General features: G+C 52.8%; 6 protein-coding genes across 6 annotated transcripts; all 6 read left to right on the forward strand.

Annotated features, from left to right (window-relative positions):
* The first annotated feature begins 47 nt into the window (after positions 1 to 47).
* On the forward strand, positions 48 to 637 carry BO70DRAFT_362034 (uncharacterized protein). Its single transcript, XM_025543191.1, has one exon. The coding sequence runs from the start codon at positions 256 to 258 to the stop codon at positions 574 to 576; it is 321 nt and encodes a 106-aa protein (XP_025399353.1). The 5' UTR covers positions 48 to 255; the 3' UTR covers positions 577 to 637.
* A 717-nt stretch (positions 638 to 1,354) lies between these two features.
* Positions 1,355 to 2,414, forward strand: BO70DRAFT_387225 (uncharacterized protein; the record flags this gene model as incomplete). Its single annotated transcript, XM_025545897.1, has 1 exon — positions 1,355 to 2,414. The coding sequence occupies one exon, from the start codon at positions 1,355 to 1,357 to the stop codon at positions 2,306 to 2,308; it is 954 nt and encodes a 317-aa protein (XP_025399354.1). The 3' UTR covers positions 2,309 to 2,414.
* Positions 2,415 to 2,712: 298 nt separating this feature from the next.
* Positions 2,713 to 3,971, forward strand: BO70DRAFT_336440 (uncharacterized protein; the record flags this gene model as incomplete). Its single annotated transcript, XM_025541103.1, has 2 exons — positions 2,713 to 3,395; positions 3,461 to 3,971. The coding sequence occupies exons 1-2, from the start codon at positions 2,740 to 2,742 to the stop codon at positions 3,969 to 3,971; spliced, it is 1,167 nt and encodes a 388-aa protein (XP_025399355.1). The 5' UTR covers positions 2,713 to 2,739.
* Positions 3,972 to 4,308: 337 nt separating this feature from the next.
* BO70DRAFT_35239 (proline permease PrnB) lies at positions 4,309 to 6,502 on the forward strand. Its single transcript, XM_025541792.1, has one exon. The coding sequence runs from the start codon at positions 4,645 to 4,647 to the stop codon at positions 6,307 to 6,309; it is 1,665 nt and encodes a 554-aa protein (XP_025399356.1). The 5' UTR covers positions 4,309 to 4,644; the 3' UTR covers positions 6,310 to 6,502.
* A 1,890-nt stretch (positions 6,503 to 8,392) lies between these two features.
* Positions 8,393 to 8,963, forward strand: BO70DRAFT_35255 (uncharacterized protein). Its single transcript, XM_025541799.1, has 3 exons — positions 8,393 to 8,490; positions 8,555 to 8,778; positions 8,854 to 8,963. Coding segments are annotated over exons 1-3 (258 nt in total). The 5' UTR covers positions 8,393 to 8,458; the 3' UTR covers positions 8,856 to 8,963.
* Positions 8,964 to 11,772: 2,809 nt separating this feature from the next.
* On the forward strand, positions 11,773 to 13,066 carry BO70DRAFT_396385 (uncharacterized protein; the record flags this gene model as incomplete). Its single annotated transcript, XM_025546612.1, has 3 exons — positions 11,773 to 11,975; positions 12,027 to 12,929; positions 12,982 to 13,066. The coding sequence occupies 3 exons, from the start codon at positions 11,773 to 11,775 to the stop codon at positions 13,064 to 13,066; spliced, it is 1,191 nt and encodes a 396-aa protein (XP_025399358.1).
* Positions 13,067 to 15,214: the final 2,148 nt, after the last annotated feature.

Consider the following 15,214-nt stretch of genomic DNA (forward strand, 5'->3'; position numbering starts at 1 on the left):
GTTTGGAAGAAGTCATCGAGCCATTGAACGATCGAGTTGTCTGTTGGATAGCCAGCTGGAGTGGCCATCATTATGGCAAAGTGACGGTCTCTGGATAGAAACGAGTCTGAGCAGGCCTGTCTCCCACGCACACAGAAAGATATATAAACCACCACAAGCACCCGCTTCATAGTAGTTCCAAGCACACGCAGCATCACTCATCACTCCGCCTCCAAAAGAACATCTACCATCACCACCACCACCAAAACTGCCAACATGAAGCTCCTCTCCCTCGCCATCCTCCTGCTGGTCACCGAGGCCATCGCCTCCAAGGTCTCCTACTCCACCAAGTACACCGAGGGTGGCATCTCCGGAAAGGGCGCCAACGAGGTCAAGGCCGGCGGCACCATCGACGACGACAAGGATGATACGGTCCTCGACATCGCGAGCTGGAGTGAGAACAAGTTCACGGCCAAGAGAAACGCGCGCAGCGGAGTGATCATCGTGTCGAAGAACGGCAGCGTGAAGACGAAGAGCGAGGCGACGGAGTCCAACAACGAGGCGCAGCAGGCTGTGAACAAGAAGCTCAAGGAGTAGATGGGTCTGTTGAGTGGTGAGTTTGATTCTGCAAGTTGATGATAGTTATGATGGCTGGGTGGATGAGTGTTTAGCTGACGGACTTCGATCGCTGGAAGACATTGATTGCGTTTTGGCTGCGGCTTTATAGAAGCTCTACTACCTAGAAAATCAGAATATTAATAGCGTTTTTATTAGCTGTCCCTAAGCCTCGTACATACAGAGAGCAAGAAGAAGAGGCAACCCCGCGACCGTGATGGGTCACGAGCACACTAGCTGAGTCGGTCTAGGCTAAAACCCTTCAACACCATCTCCTCTTTTCTCTCACATGTAAACATTGTCAGCGATTCAAACAGGGGCTCGGAGGGGTGCTGGAATTTAATGGAGGGCGTCAGACCGGACTGGGCGGCCTTCGTCCAATATAAACCACTTTTCCAGCTCAAACCGATCTTTTGACCAGAGCCTAGGACGTATGACTGCTTTCGGGGGCATAGCTATGCATTCATGTAGAGTTACAGGGAGTCTCGTCATATAACTGAGCTACATACAAGCTACAGGTAGAGAAAGTGGTATTTCCGTGCCGATCCATTTATCGAGGATGCCGCATTCTCTCTCCCAAGCCCCCTCGACGACACCGTCGAAAATCACCTGTCGTGGGGGTTTCCAGCAGGCGTAGTATTCTTGCCTGAGGCCGAGATCCCCCGTCGATAGAAAATGCGGAGCGGCTACTGAGTAAATCCGAAGCCGAAGGCCGCGAGCGACCCCGCTTTTCCTTCCTAATCAAACCCCCAGACCTGTCATGGATGCCCTCAAGCCTCCGGTCCCTTATACCAAGGGCCAGAATTTCAGCATACTATCTCATGTTGCACCCCCACCCACGCCTGTGACATATGGCTGCTGTCTGAACGGCCCTGCTGGGAGGGAGGAGCAAAGCCATCTCACACCCGTTGCTCGATGCCTACAAAATCCCCCCCTACCGGGAAGTCCTGGCTCATCCCGCATCGATCTGACAGTTGTCGATCCGTTCCGAGTGGGCGATGGCCATAATGCGCAAGTCTTTGCCGCGAAGGTTCAAAACAACCCCCAAGCGCCCGACGGTGAATCAAAGGTACTAGTAGCAAAGGTCTTTGATCCGCTTTATCAGGATGACGACGAGGGATATCTGAATCCCTTTCTTTGCATGAATAAATACTATACCCACGAGGTGCATGCCTATTCTATACTCTCCGAGTTTCAGGGTGGTCTTATTCCTAGATTCTACGGGTCCTACACACTAGATCTCCCGGTCTCTGAATCAGCCGTCCGCGTTGTCCGACTGATTCTGATCGAATATATCCCCGGGTTATCCATGCTTCAGCTCAAGCCAGAAGACTTTTCGCAGCCGTGTCGTCAGCAGATTATGAAATATATAATTGATTTTGAGAGCTTAGCCTGGAAATATGATGTCGGACTCACCGATCTAAGTCCTAGAAACACGATGTTGCTGGATTTCAACTGCCATTCTCAACGGAAAGTAGTATTTCTGGACTTTGCAAGCGCGATTTTCGGCCGCAGACTAGACGGCCCAATAACAGGTCCACCGAACTTGTTTCTCGGGCAATATATCTCCCCGCGTTTGCGATGGAACAGAGACTTGGCATGGCCTTTCAATGACTGGATCGACTGGGAGTTAGTGCCCTGGATTGAACGCGAATATGCCCACGAAGAGGCGTTGATCACGCCGGAAATGAGGAAGGAATACTGCTCCCCATGACCGTTGCAGTCGACGGGATGGATGTGACCAGGCTGTGACCAGGCTTCCCCCTACCCATGTTTGTCGAACCGCCCTGTAAGGGTCGCACATCACTCGGCGCGACTAATTTTAAATGAGTAGAAATATCAAGTGAGATATCCTATTTTTCAGCATCAACCATCTACTTGGTATAACCATGCCAGTCCCAAGTAGGAACGGCAAGAGCGGAATTGGCTTCCGTCGCCGCCAGCCTCAGGCTGCTAAGTAAGTTCGACCTCAGGCAACCGCAGGTAACCGCGGCGGCCTGGCAGCCTGATCGCCAAGGCCGCCAAGGCGGAGTCCGCCTGCCGCATCCGTTGTTCTGTTGTCTGCTTCTCTCGCTCTCTCGCTCTCATCCCCCATTCCTCATCGTCTCCATTCACATCCATCACTCCCACAGTGCCCTCATCGCCATGGGCCAGCCGAGTGACCCCCCCCCTTCCTACGAGGACACCATCGCCAGCGATCCACTCGTCTCCTCCTCGTCAGGTCCACCACCCGCCAACCCCCTCCCCCCGGACAGCCAACCGCAATACAGCGTCCGTGCCGACACGCGCGATCCCTCGTCCGTCCTGCTTACCCCAGCCCTCAGCCATGATGCCTCCGCTCTGCACGACCTGCTCGTGCACCAAGCCCGCATCCCTCCGCACCCGTACCTGAACGTGCGCGGCTCCCACACCGAAACCCGCCGCGATGACACCCGCAAGAAGGACGAGTCGGAGACCGTGATCGACTTCAACTTCAGAATCGACCTGTCGGGCTACATGGTGCGCGACGAGCCCCCTCCCATCACGGACGATGACTACGACACCGGAGTCGAGGTGGATCCGCAGGATGGCTGGCGCGTGCTGGGGATCGTGCGCGATCATGACGGACAGAAGGCTTATCGCGGCGGTCGGACACGGTCGGAAACATGGACGGGACACACGCGGACCAAGAGATCGCCATCCAGACAACTGGAGGCGGGCCCGGAGAGCGAGAGCGCCGAACTGGTGCCGCCGGACGAGAACGGGCCTGGGCTCATGGGCTGGTGTGAGCGGTTCTGCGAGGATCCCGCCCCGGTCAAGTCGTATGTTTCTCCCCTGTCCCCATCTTCAACGAGTTTCTTTAGATAGAAACCTGATTGGTGGCCAGATTTGCCTTCACCCGCAGCATCGTCGGATTCGACTCGTCCGTCGTCCGCTCCGCGTTAACCTCCCACCTGCGCAGTCTGCAGTACCAGGGTAACGTTGACCTCACGATCAGCCTGGAAAACAAGACCCTGACGGTCTACTCCCCGCATTGGACGAACCGGTGGCGCAACAACGGCTATATCTTCTGGATCTGTGTCATCCTCCAGCTATGGATCATCGCCTGGCCCATCCTCTGGTTCCTCGAGCACCGCTATGATGTCGTCAGCGCGGTGTGGTATTTCTCGCGGGACGAGGGCGGGCAGCGCCACTATGCGGGCTATCGCGACGAGGCGGCGGTGGCGGAGGTGCTCGCCCCGGCTGTGACGCAGGCGGCGTTGGAGCGACGGCGCGATGGGAAGACATTGACCGTGCAGGAGCTGCAGCTACTGGACCGGCTGGGCCGGGAGCGACAGGGGCGCGGGGTGATGGTGATGACTTGGGATCGGTTCCAGCCGTGGGGTCGAGACTCCTAGGCGATATGGGAACTGCTTTTCTGCGTGGCATGGCTGGCGTATGCGTGACTGAATGGTCACTGGCGCAATGGCATTCTTATCAGTTGTCTTGCTTCTCCAGATATGTTATTTCCGCTGAGTAGCTTGGAGATCGCCAATGACGACGGATGATTGGCTGGGATGACCCCTTATCATGTGCCCTGTAAGGCAATTTCCACGAGGCCCTGCAGCAGCACAACGTGAGTACACCGTGGCTTGATGTGCGTCGCCGACAACTACCCGAATGCACCGGGATACTTCTCCCAGACCGGTGGCCGGACCGGTGGCAGGATGTTTGAGTTGGGACCGGGGAGCAGAGGGATTTCGGGGTATTTAGGGCGGCAGACTGGCAGATAGTCGACGGGCCTGGGATAGGGCAGAGGGTGCAGCCACAGCCCCCTTCGCTTACCGGGGCCCTAATCCTGCTGTGAATGTGAATGTAAGCACCCCCAAGCGGCCCGTGGCTGGCCATGCCCAGAGAACTTCCCCGCATCTTCTTATCTCTGGCGCCCCGACGTGAGCCAAGCGGTTACACAACCTTAACCCCGACTTTATAACCACGCGACTCCCGCCTTGCACAACCCGCCGCTTCCATCCCCGTGCGATGCAACCCTGACTGTCACTTGCGACTCCTATCGCATCTTCATCCGCCACCATGGCCAACGACGAGAAACCAGCCGTGGCTCCCACCGCCCATCCCGATCCCGAGTCCCTCGCCGCCCCTGGCGATGTGAAAACCGGCGCCATGCACAATATGATCGAGCGCGACCTGCTGGATGAGCGCTACGAGATCACCCAGCGCGGCCTCAAGAACCGTCACGTTCAGCTGATGGCCCTAGGAGGCACCATCGGCACTGGTCTGTTCGTCGGGTCTGGCCAGGCGCTGCACATCGGTGGCCCTCTCTCCCTCCTCCTCGGCTACATCTTCATCTCCGGCCTCGTCTACGCCATCATCACGGGTCTCGCAGAGGTCGGCGCATACCTGCCTGTCCACGGCGGCACCATGGGCTACCATGGCTACCGGTACGTGTCGCGTAGCTTGGGATTTGCCATGGGATACCTGTACTGGTACTCGCTGGGCATCCTCGTCCCGTACGAGATTGTCGCCGCCTCCATGGTCATCGACTACTGGCACCCGGACGTCAACCTCGCTGTGTGGATCACTATAATGATCGTCGTCATCGTCCTCCTCAACTGCCTGCCCGTGGGCGTGTACGGGGAAACCGAGTTCTGGTTCTCCGGAATCAAGATCCTCACGCTGGTCGGTCTTCTCATCCTCTCCTTCATCTTGTTCTGGGGCGGCGGTCCCAACCGGCAACGCCTGGGCTTCCACTACTGGAAAGGCCCTGGCGCCATGAACACCTACCTCGTATCCGGCGACGCAGGCCGCTTTGTCGGCCTCCTCCAATGCATCGTCAAATCGGCCATCGCATTCATCTTCGCCCCGGAACTGATCATCATCAGCGGCGGCGAGATGGAGTCGCCCCGTCGGAACGTCCCGAAAGCCGCCCGTCGATACATCTACCGGCTGGTCTTCTTCTACGTCCTCGCCTCGCTCGCGATCGGGGTAATCTGCTCGTCGAACGCGAAACAACTCACCGCCGGCTCCGGCACCGACGCATCCTCCTCCCCGTTCGTCGTAGCCATCACGAACGCCGGCATTCCCGTGCTCAGCAGCATCGTCAACGCGGCGATCCTCACCTCCGCCTGGTCGGCGGGCAACTCCTTCCTCTACATGTCCTCCCGGTCACTCTACTCGCTCGCGGTATCCGGCAACGCGCCCAGCATCCTCAAAACCTGCAACCGATGGGGCGTGCCCTACCTAGCCGTCACCCTCTCATCGCTCTTCTCCCTGCTAGCCTACATGGCCGTCGGCAGCGGGAGCTACACGGTCTTCAACTGGCTGATCAACTTCACCAACACCTCGGGTTTCATCTCCTGGGCCTGCTGCTCCATCGTGTACCTGCGCTTCCAGAAAGCCGTCGTCGCCCAGGGCATCGAGAAACCGTACTCCTCGCGCATCCAGCCCTGGGGCATGTGGATCGGTCTTTTTGGCTCCGTCTTCCTCATGCTCATCAACGGCTTCACCTGCTTTTTCCCCTCCCAGTGGTCCGCGAGTACCTTTTTCACCGCCTATATTGGTATCCCTGCCTTTGCGCTGCTGTATTTTGGCCATAGGGTGCTGTTTTGGAACGATCCGTGGGCCTGGAGGAGTGGGGAGGTCGATCTGGTTACCGGGCTGAGGGAGATCGTGGACGCGGAGAGGCCGGAGAGGGTGAGGCGGACGTGGTGGGATAAGATGTTGGTTTTGGTGGAGTAGATGGGTGGGTTGTAGATATCCACTGTTCGCGATAGGGCGGTGCGCGGTGGGAGTGGGAGTGAGGGGGATCGGAACGGTCCGCGATGGGCCGGTCGGGAGTGAGTGGGTTCGCTGGGTGGTGTCTGTCGCATTGTTCACGATAACGGACCTCCTGGATCCAACGGTTAGATTTTTTGTACTACATGCTGTGCATCTCCGCAGTGCATCGGATTGAATTGACTCTCTTTCCTCCCAGAATGGTGTCGTGGTATGGCTGACGGACTGATTGTATATGGTTGGGTCGCTGCGAGTCGAGTCGAGTCGCGGGGTGAATAACGTTGCCAACTCCATCATGGCCAGGCTCAAGGTCGGTCTGCGTGCGTGAGGCTCGCCTCAATCAATTTCGTCATGATTGGGGCTCGGACTTGGTGGTTTGGACTCGTCGTTTGTCTCTGTCGTGAATCATCATAATGCTCGAGGTGGTCAGATTCGGAGGAACACGCCTGGGCGGCTCGGCTGGCCGTTCACTCCCTTGGAACTTCCTCATGACGCAACAAAAGAGGTAGGCTGGTCTCCTGGCCGCATGGGCTGTCTGATGGCAGGGCAGCCTATCAGGATGCTCAGGGTGAAGTCGATTGGCCATAAAATAATAAGGCGACTGACCGTATCTTTCTACTCGTCGTCTGTGCTGCTAGTGCAGGCGAATAGGTAAACAACCCCCCCCCCCCCCCCCCCCCCTCTCCTCGAATAATTACACTCCCGATCATAATACTAACAATAAAGATCGTGATGGTTGCTCTTGACAGTCCCTGTCGGCTACAGATCAACGAATTGCCTGGGCGTGAGAGATTGGTACCTTTTATAGACAAACCTGTCGGGAACGTGGGCTAGCTCCACAATACTCTAAGTCTGAGTAAATCTGAGTAAATCTGCGCCAACCTCAGCCTAAGATTCCCCTCTGGAGATTTTTAAAGACAGAGATAATCTATGGTCCCCCAAAATAATTATTGAAATTAGGATAAATGGTTCCTACCTTCATAATCAGGTTGATTCCAGTATCCTTTCCATGTCATTCCTATATGAAAGGTACTGACTGATTCATGGAGTCAAGGTGCGTCAGCCAGGCACCGCAGGCGTCGAGGATTCCCTGTCGGGCACAACTTCACAGAATCACAGCCATGTCCGCCGTCCGCTCGGATCGGAACACTGAGGCTTTCCTATTTTGGATTCTACGGAAGCCACTGTGGGTCTGGTTCCTGTACGGAACATCGCCGGTGTTCGTCCTCCGTCGCCCTGGCGCTGTCTAGACCGCTCCGCTCTCCAGCCGGTGCCTGGTATTGAGTATTGTCAAACCCGGTATCATTCAGTATCACGCCTACGTAAGTAGGTGTCTGGACACCTTTTTGGCCGAGTGGTCTGTAAGCCATCCCACTTGCATGCCCGTGTGTAACCCTGTCTAGATGGTTGCATGCAACAACCAATAAGCTTCCCAACAGCTTCCAGTGCTTGCATCACCTACTTTTTCTCCCGACTGCCCCTGGATGTACCGGGAATAGTAGCAAGTGTCTGTATCACTCCGCACTGCCCATATCCTACACGGTCCTCCTACACACTCCTAGAATATAAACGGCATGTCCCCCCAATCGATCAAGCCATTATTCTCCTTGCCGGCCCGCTCAACTTTCCACCGGTGGCACAGCATATTTTCGATTTCAACAAGCTCAAGCGTCACGCAAGCCCAGCCTCGTGTATTTGATCGCCGCGCGTCATGTCCGACAACCGCTCCGCGAACCAGAAACCCTCGTCGCCTGACAGCGTGGGTTCTAACCACACAAACACCACAACATGCAACTATCTTGATGCAGGTTTCAACCTTGATATCGAACGTGCACAGCTTGACGAAGCCCTTGCATTCTACTTGCGGAACACAGATCAGCCCAACCCGGCAGCAATGGAACAAGCGGGCTATGCAAATCTCCCCGGCACGCTCCCCCCCACCGACATGGTCGTCGAAATTGGAGCGGGCCACCCCGTATATAACATGTACGGCCTCAACAACAGTATCTGTAACACAGGCCTCACTATCCCTCCCCAGACCTACACCAACCTTTACCCGTTTCCACCTTCTTCACCCAACCTCATCGCCAATATCGGAGACACCCCTCCCCCCATGAGCAGCCACGCAGGATGCTCCCCAACACTGTATGCCCCACCACCCACCACCCCACCACCCCACCCGATCTCCAGCCCACCTAACATCCTCCAGACCTCCCACCTTCCCATGCCGATGGGACCACTGCATGAGGGCCTTCAAGCGGAACGCCGATCTCAGAAGACACGTCGTGACCGTCCATGTATCGCTCAGGGACCAGAGATGCACGCTATGCGACTATAGCTCCCCGCGGCGAGATCACCTGCAGGACCACCTGCGACGCGCGCATGGGGTGGTGGTGCCTGTTCGCGCCCAGACTGGGAGGACTCCTAAACAATGTATGCTCAAAGCCCACGCCACGCCCGTACTAACCGAGCAATGAGAACATGGCTAACATGGCGGACACATCCCAGAACCCAAATCACAATCCCATACCCACCAAACCAGATATTTCTTTGCCGGCCCCAGAACAGAACAGCATTACTTGCTAGGCGCATATGACCGATCCCCTCACGCATGCCAAGCACGATCCATACCAACGGCTTCGCAGGGCCTCCGGATTAGCCCACATTGCAATAACTCCTCATATCTACGTTTCGGCTACCATCCCATTGTTCAAATCATGTATTATCTCCGTCTTATTTATTTCATGTGTTTTTCTGCTGGTTGGATAACAGTGCATACCCCCCCCTAATGGCCCCGCTAGAACACAGAGTTTGTATTTCTATTATTCATGTTATCGCTGAATCAAGCGCAGAGGATAGACCTATCGGAGAAGGGCGTCTGTGGGTGGGTCTATGGTATGTTTTCGAGCTCTTCAGGACGGGATTGATAGACGCGGAGTTTGTTTGATAGTTGCTAGAATTTAGCGCCCTATAGTATTTTAGCTGTGGTTTCTTTTGAAGTTGGGAGATTGTTTGGGGTAGATACGTCACATAGGCCAGACTGTCTTGCCTGAGTCTTCAGGCCCTGAGCATGTGATGGGGCGTTAGCGAGAAACCTGGTATATTTGTCTTCCCCGTTCGTACTAGAGCAAAAGAATCGGTCAGTAAATATTTTGCCAAATATGTCGACTGAACTATATTACTGGATCGAGTTGTTTTTCGTATCGTATCTGGATCAAGACAGAAACTGATAAGACATAGTAGCGATTCAGGAAATTCCCTGCTATTATGCGGATGGAAGGGAGTACAGTACCCGGCATCTCGACTGTAGACGGTTAACATCGTGGTCGAGATCGAAGATGCGCCCGGGCGGGAGATCCCGCACGCTCGATGTGGATTAGCGCAATACCGGCTGCAGGCTTTTTGCTCGTCTTTTAGGGGTTGTCTTTTTTGTAAAATCGGGATATAGCCATGCGACGACGGGAGCCCTATCTAGCACCCGCGCCCCTCGCCCCTTTGAACTGTTTTCTCTTTTATCGTCTTTGTCCCCCCCCCCCCCCCCCCCCAAATCAATTTATTCTCGCATGGATACCACCACCACTGCAGGTGTGCAAATGAATTGGATGACCCAATAAAATGAATAAGTCGACATGGGCACAGGCATCCATCCAAATATGCAAATTTGGATGACATAACGGGCGTAAAATGAGTCCGTGCGGTGCTGAGGTTTGCCAGTCCTGAGATATAATATGGCTCTCCCCCACAGCAGGAAGTTGGCTTGGACCACCAGTTCCATTTTCTATACACCCCTAGCAGCGCCTGGAGGCAATAGTTTCCATACTGCCCTTCATTCCACGAGGCCCATTTCAGACGTCGAAGCGAGAAATTCAAGATCGACCATAGCTGCTCAGAAAAGTACTATCCGGGACACAGAACATAATGTGCATCCCAAAAGAAATACCAAATGCCCCCCCAAAAACAAATCCAGACCCTCGGCCAAAGAAATCGCGGATTCCAGACCAAGAGCTTCCACCAAGTCAGAAGAAACATCTAGCCAGGTAGAACGGCCTTCCACTAAGGGCCAAAAGAGACGCCCCAAAACGCCTGCACCATCACCACCTACCATGTCCGAAGAGCAAACTGCCACCAAGCCCAAACCTCGCAAGTACGCCTGCCACTGGGGAGACTGTACAGTTACAGGCAGCAAGCCTAGCTCTATCGCCGCACATGTCGCTGCTGTTCATCTCGGTATGAGGAATCATCCATGCCCGCATTGCCCCGCTCGCTTAAAACATGCTTGTAGTCTACACAAGCATTTGGGTCGATTCCATAAGTAGGTGATAGATTCACGACATACGGAGAAATTTAGTTGGTATTCGTCAGTCTTATCCGCCTGGGTGCGTTTCTTCTCTTGATACAAAGATCGGTTCGTCAGACAGATTCATTCCCCGTCGCGTTGGGATGGAATGACACGCGCCAGCTGTATAGCCTTTCGTGTCGGACATGAAATGACCCGGAAGGAAAAACGATCGATTAGAGATAGCTTGGTGTTAGATTGCACTCTTTCTGGGAGCGGATATTTCTATATTTTCAATACTCAATTTCGCTTGGTTTATACTCCCGGGGTCTTTGATTCAGGTTCCGTAATTCCTAGCTTCCTTATACAATAATCGTATATCTAAAAAGGGATTAATTTGCATTTCTGGGGATTTCCATTTCATCTGATTCATAGGAGACCACAAATCGCCTCTGTTATGTAGTTACTGTTCTGGCTGTAGGTCCCTCTTGCTGAGCGGCAGGCAGGGAGTGTTCCTTTCGCCGCGATGGCGCTCATCCGGTACGGCAGTACTCTGTACCACACAGGTCAACTGCCTCCTCCTCATAGTCATAGTCATAGTCCCGAGCCGTGACTGCCACACGATCCGATCCTGTAATGTCGCTGGGGCAGAGGGAGGCCAGTCGATCGTGGATTAGTAATAATAATGTCTTGTAGATGGCGATTTCCGTTCTATCATCTCCAGTATTTATCTAGCAATATCTTAGATTATCGGAGCAAGTCGGCCCTAGCGCTTAGAAAGATGGCCTCCGGGACCACTCATAGTCCGGAGAACGTGATATGACAATAAGCATCAAGGTAACTTCCAGCCGCTTTGGTGGCATATCCCATATCGGAACTGTCTAGTCGCTCGTCTGGAGATACACCAGGAGGAGCTCTCCTTTTGGCCCGGCAGTCTCCCATCTGAATGGATACTGTCAAAGCTCAAGTCCTTGCAGACATATACGAAGAAGGAACATCCCATCCTAGACCTAGATATAAAATGCTTACGTTGGCCTCGGAGAGCGAGCGTAAGTATAGCAATCACAAGAACACTCTAGTACAACACTCTATCGCAAGAATACTCCACCATAATACTCTACCGACAAATCCAATCTCGTGCTAATTTCAACATGTCTTTCGAAGACAATAATGCAGGACAAGGTCCTTCCATATTCCCACACCGGTTCTTCACACGAAACATGTCGAACGATGAATTCTTCGAACTAGGATATGAAAGCATAGACCCGAGGCTTCTGAGCATGAACCCAGATGACATGTTTCAGAGCTCCGCTGGGCTATCGGAGGTTCCTACCGTGGGGTACAAGCTGATCAGGTTTGTCAACTCTGTATATCTCTATGCCTATCAATTGCTAATGAATCTTAGACATCCCGACGGCTGCATTTATTGTCCACGGAGCGATTGCCAGGTGACATTTATGGGACTCCCCGACGTGATCAAACATCTTGAGGAGTGGCATGGGGCTTCTGAGAATGTTATGAAAGCCTTGTTATGCCCATTTGACGAGTGCAAGGCAGTCTTCATGCTGAGAAATTACTTCGATATACATGTCCGGAATGCCCACAACGAAGACCCAGCAAAGTATGAGGCGCCTTTCCACCCTAATAGGTGTGACATTGATGGCTGCACCAAGTGGTTTGGTACTCAAAACACCTTCCGAGGTCACTTGTTTCAATGGCACAATGATGCTGATACAGCAAGGGGCCGTTTTCAATGTCCATTTGTGGACTGCACAGTGACAACTTTGCGCAAACTATACTTCGACGTACATGTCAGGACTGTCCATGGTGAGGATCCTGCAAAGTATGTCGTCAAGTGTCCATCGGAGGATTGTAGCCAGTTTTTTACGCATCAGAAGTTCGTACAAAAACATATCATCAATGAGCATGGATCGGAAAAGGCTGAGATGACCAAAATGCAATCTTCCATTGCCAGTTGCGCACAGACTTCCGAGGATCAAGGAGACCTGTTCAAGTGCAATGTGGAGGGATGCGGCAAATCATTCTCAAAGGAATGGATGTTGAAAAGACATACCAATGTTTCTCACGGCACGCCTGATAGGTTGATGTGTAGTCAGCCCAACTGCAGATCAACCTTTACTTCCCCGGGACGTCTGGCCAGACATGTCAGCGCCATACATATAAACATCCCGGATAAGCGCTGGAAGTGTCCGAAGGTTGACTGCGAGGCCTCTTTTGGGAGCCTGGGAGGCTTATGGCACCACAAGAGAACTCATGGAGATGCTAAAGGCCCTACAGGATACACCCAGTGCGCGATACCGAGCTGCGGAAGGTTCTATTGCTCACCCAAGAGCTTAAAGAAGCATATCAACATGGTCCATAAACGCAAAGCAGTTGATCCTGGTGAGGGCACCAGCGGACTCAGCAGACCCAGCAGATACTTGAAGTGCCATGAGACTGGCTGCACGAAGGCCCATGATACCATTGAAGAATTGAATTATCATTTGATAAAACAGCACAAGGCGGGTCCTCCAGATAGAGACGCCGAGGTCGTGAAGTGCCATAAATGCTTCTGTCATACTTTGTTTAAGTCAATCCCAAATTTGGAGGTACATCTGAGAAGGTCGCACGGAGGGGATCAGGCAACTACGATCCCAGATAAGGTCCCTGGGAAGTACAAGTGCGAGACGCCTGGTTGCGGGCACTCCTACCATTTACTTCAAAGTTTGAGGCGACATATTAGGTCGAAGCATAGAGCAGGTCATACTATCCAGGGCTCTGGAATCTGCTTCAAGTGCAACCAGACTGGGTGCCAAGAGTCCTTTGCAACTTCAGATGACTTGATTACCCACGTACGAGATTCTCATAACAGGGATGTTAACTACTTTCAATGTGCGGGGTGTCGTATCGCCTATACCTCACCAGATTCCTTGGTGGTGCATCAAAAAAACTGCAAAAAGTACCTAGCTGCCCCACAGTCTCACTCTTAATTATTGTCCTCTTGTGATATGTGTGGGAAGGCTTCACCACCAATGCAACTCTCGAACTCCCTTTATATGTCATTATTTTCGAGAAAAATATTTTTCTGCTTTTCAGCTCTTTCGTCTTGAGAAGTTTCCGTTCTGCAATAGAATTACCTCAAGATTCAACATGAGGCTTCTTGCCTATTTTTCTTTACCCAATTAGCTTCCAATCCTACAGGAGTTTAAATATGATTATGGCATGAAGTGAGATGATTGTAAACTGTATTTGTCGGAATGAAACTTTGCGGAATGCCCTCAATTATTACTAGTTTTTGACTATTTATCAGAGTCAATATTATCAAAATCTGTTTCATCTTATCTCTCTCTGCTGATTTGATAGTACAATGAAAACATCAGAGAAGAACCTGAAAAGCGTATTGATGAAGAGGATTGATGATTATGTAGATTTAAAAATAGAACTTCAACTGATATGAAGAAAAAACTCACTATTGTGAAAGATGACCGACCACCTAGGGATGTTACTACCAACAGGAACAAAAGACCAGTATTACCCGCAGTAATACGTGGATCATAATAGCAATCTCCGACTTACCTCTGATCACTTTGACCAGCCCGACCCTCTCCTTGATGTATAAGAGATTGGCCCGTTCCCGTGTAGTATGAGGGGGGATTTTCCGGGGGGAGACAGAATGCCGGGAAGTGAGCTGGGACAAACAACCCAGGAAGGCGTATAGCGGATCGCCTCAACTGTAAAGTAGGACAGGTAAGGTACTGTAAGCGAGTCACAGCGTTTCAGTGGAAGAGAGGGGTGATCCGTCCTGACTGTCCTGCGCCTTCCGATCTGCACGGTTGGGGAAAGAATAGTAATTGATACCAGGGCTGATATTGCCAGGAGAAACATGTCTACCCGGGGGTAATAAGCGATGTCAGACTCCTTTGGGGTCGCCGACAGGAAACCAGTCGCCTCTCATAGAAAAATTGCCAATGACGGTACTCTGTATCACATGAGACAACTGCGGGTTGGTCACAGTCATACTCCGTAGTCCTGGGCCGTAACCGCCACGCGACCTCGAGTGTAGCGTACAATACTGTATTGGAGAGGATCCTCTGCCAACAAGAAAGAATTCCCAAAGAAGACCTGGCTTTCACCCAGGTTATCCACAAACTTGATTTTTTTGCATTCACTAGATGACCACCATGGCTCGAGTGCGACCGCCTAGACTTTTCACTCTGGCGTCTTCGAGAACCCCAATCAAATCAGCACCAGCATGAGCCAGAGTGGCCAGAAGCAACAACATCATCAATTCCACCCGACCCGGCGATCCTGCCAGCCTCTCGGCACGGGCCTCTTTTCGGGAAGGCCCGCGAATAGCGCTTTCTTGGCTCCCCCGCCCACGAGGAAACCTCCCGACTTGTTTCGCAATTATCTGTTGTGTGAACCTGAATTCGAAGTGATGGAGTAATTCTTGCAGAGCTGGTGGGAAGTTCTTAGCTTCGAGTTACTCTTAGAAATGGGAAAATAGAAAGTCCCCGCGCCTGTTTCGGGGCCATCCTGAAGCCCCTGCTGCGGTTTAAATACGTTATATATAAATCCGTGTTACCCCACTGT

Source organism: Aspergillus heteromorphus (assembly GCF_003184545.1).
Source record: "Aspergillus heteromorphus CBS 117.55 chromosome Unknown BO70scaffold_12, whole genome shotgun sequence".
NCBI lineage: Eukaryota > Fungi > Ascomycota > Eurotiomycetes > Eurotiales > Aspergillaceae > Aspergillus > Aspergillus heteromorphus.

Coding starts and splice junctions, on each gene's coding strand:
- BO70DRAFT_362034 (XM_025543191.1), top strand. CDS start 256: ATGAAGCTCCTCTCCCTCGCCATCCTCCTGCTGGTCACCGAGGCCATC.
- BO70DRAFT_35239 (XM_025541792.1), top strand. CDS start 4,645: ATGGCCAACGACGAGAAACCAGCCGTGGCTCCCACCGCCCATCCCGAT.
- BO70DRAFT_35255 (XM_025541799.1), top strand. CDS start 8,459: ATGAGCAGCCACGCAGGATGCTCCCCAACACT. Junction 8,491..8,554: donor GCAGGATGCTCCCCAACACT/GTATGCCCCACC, acceptor AACATCCTCCAG/ACCTCCCACCTTCCCATGCC.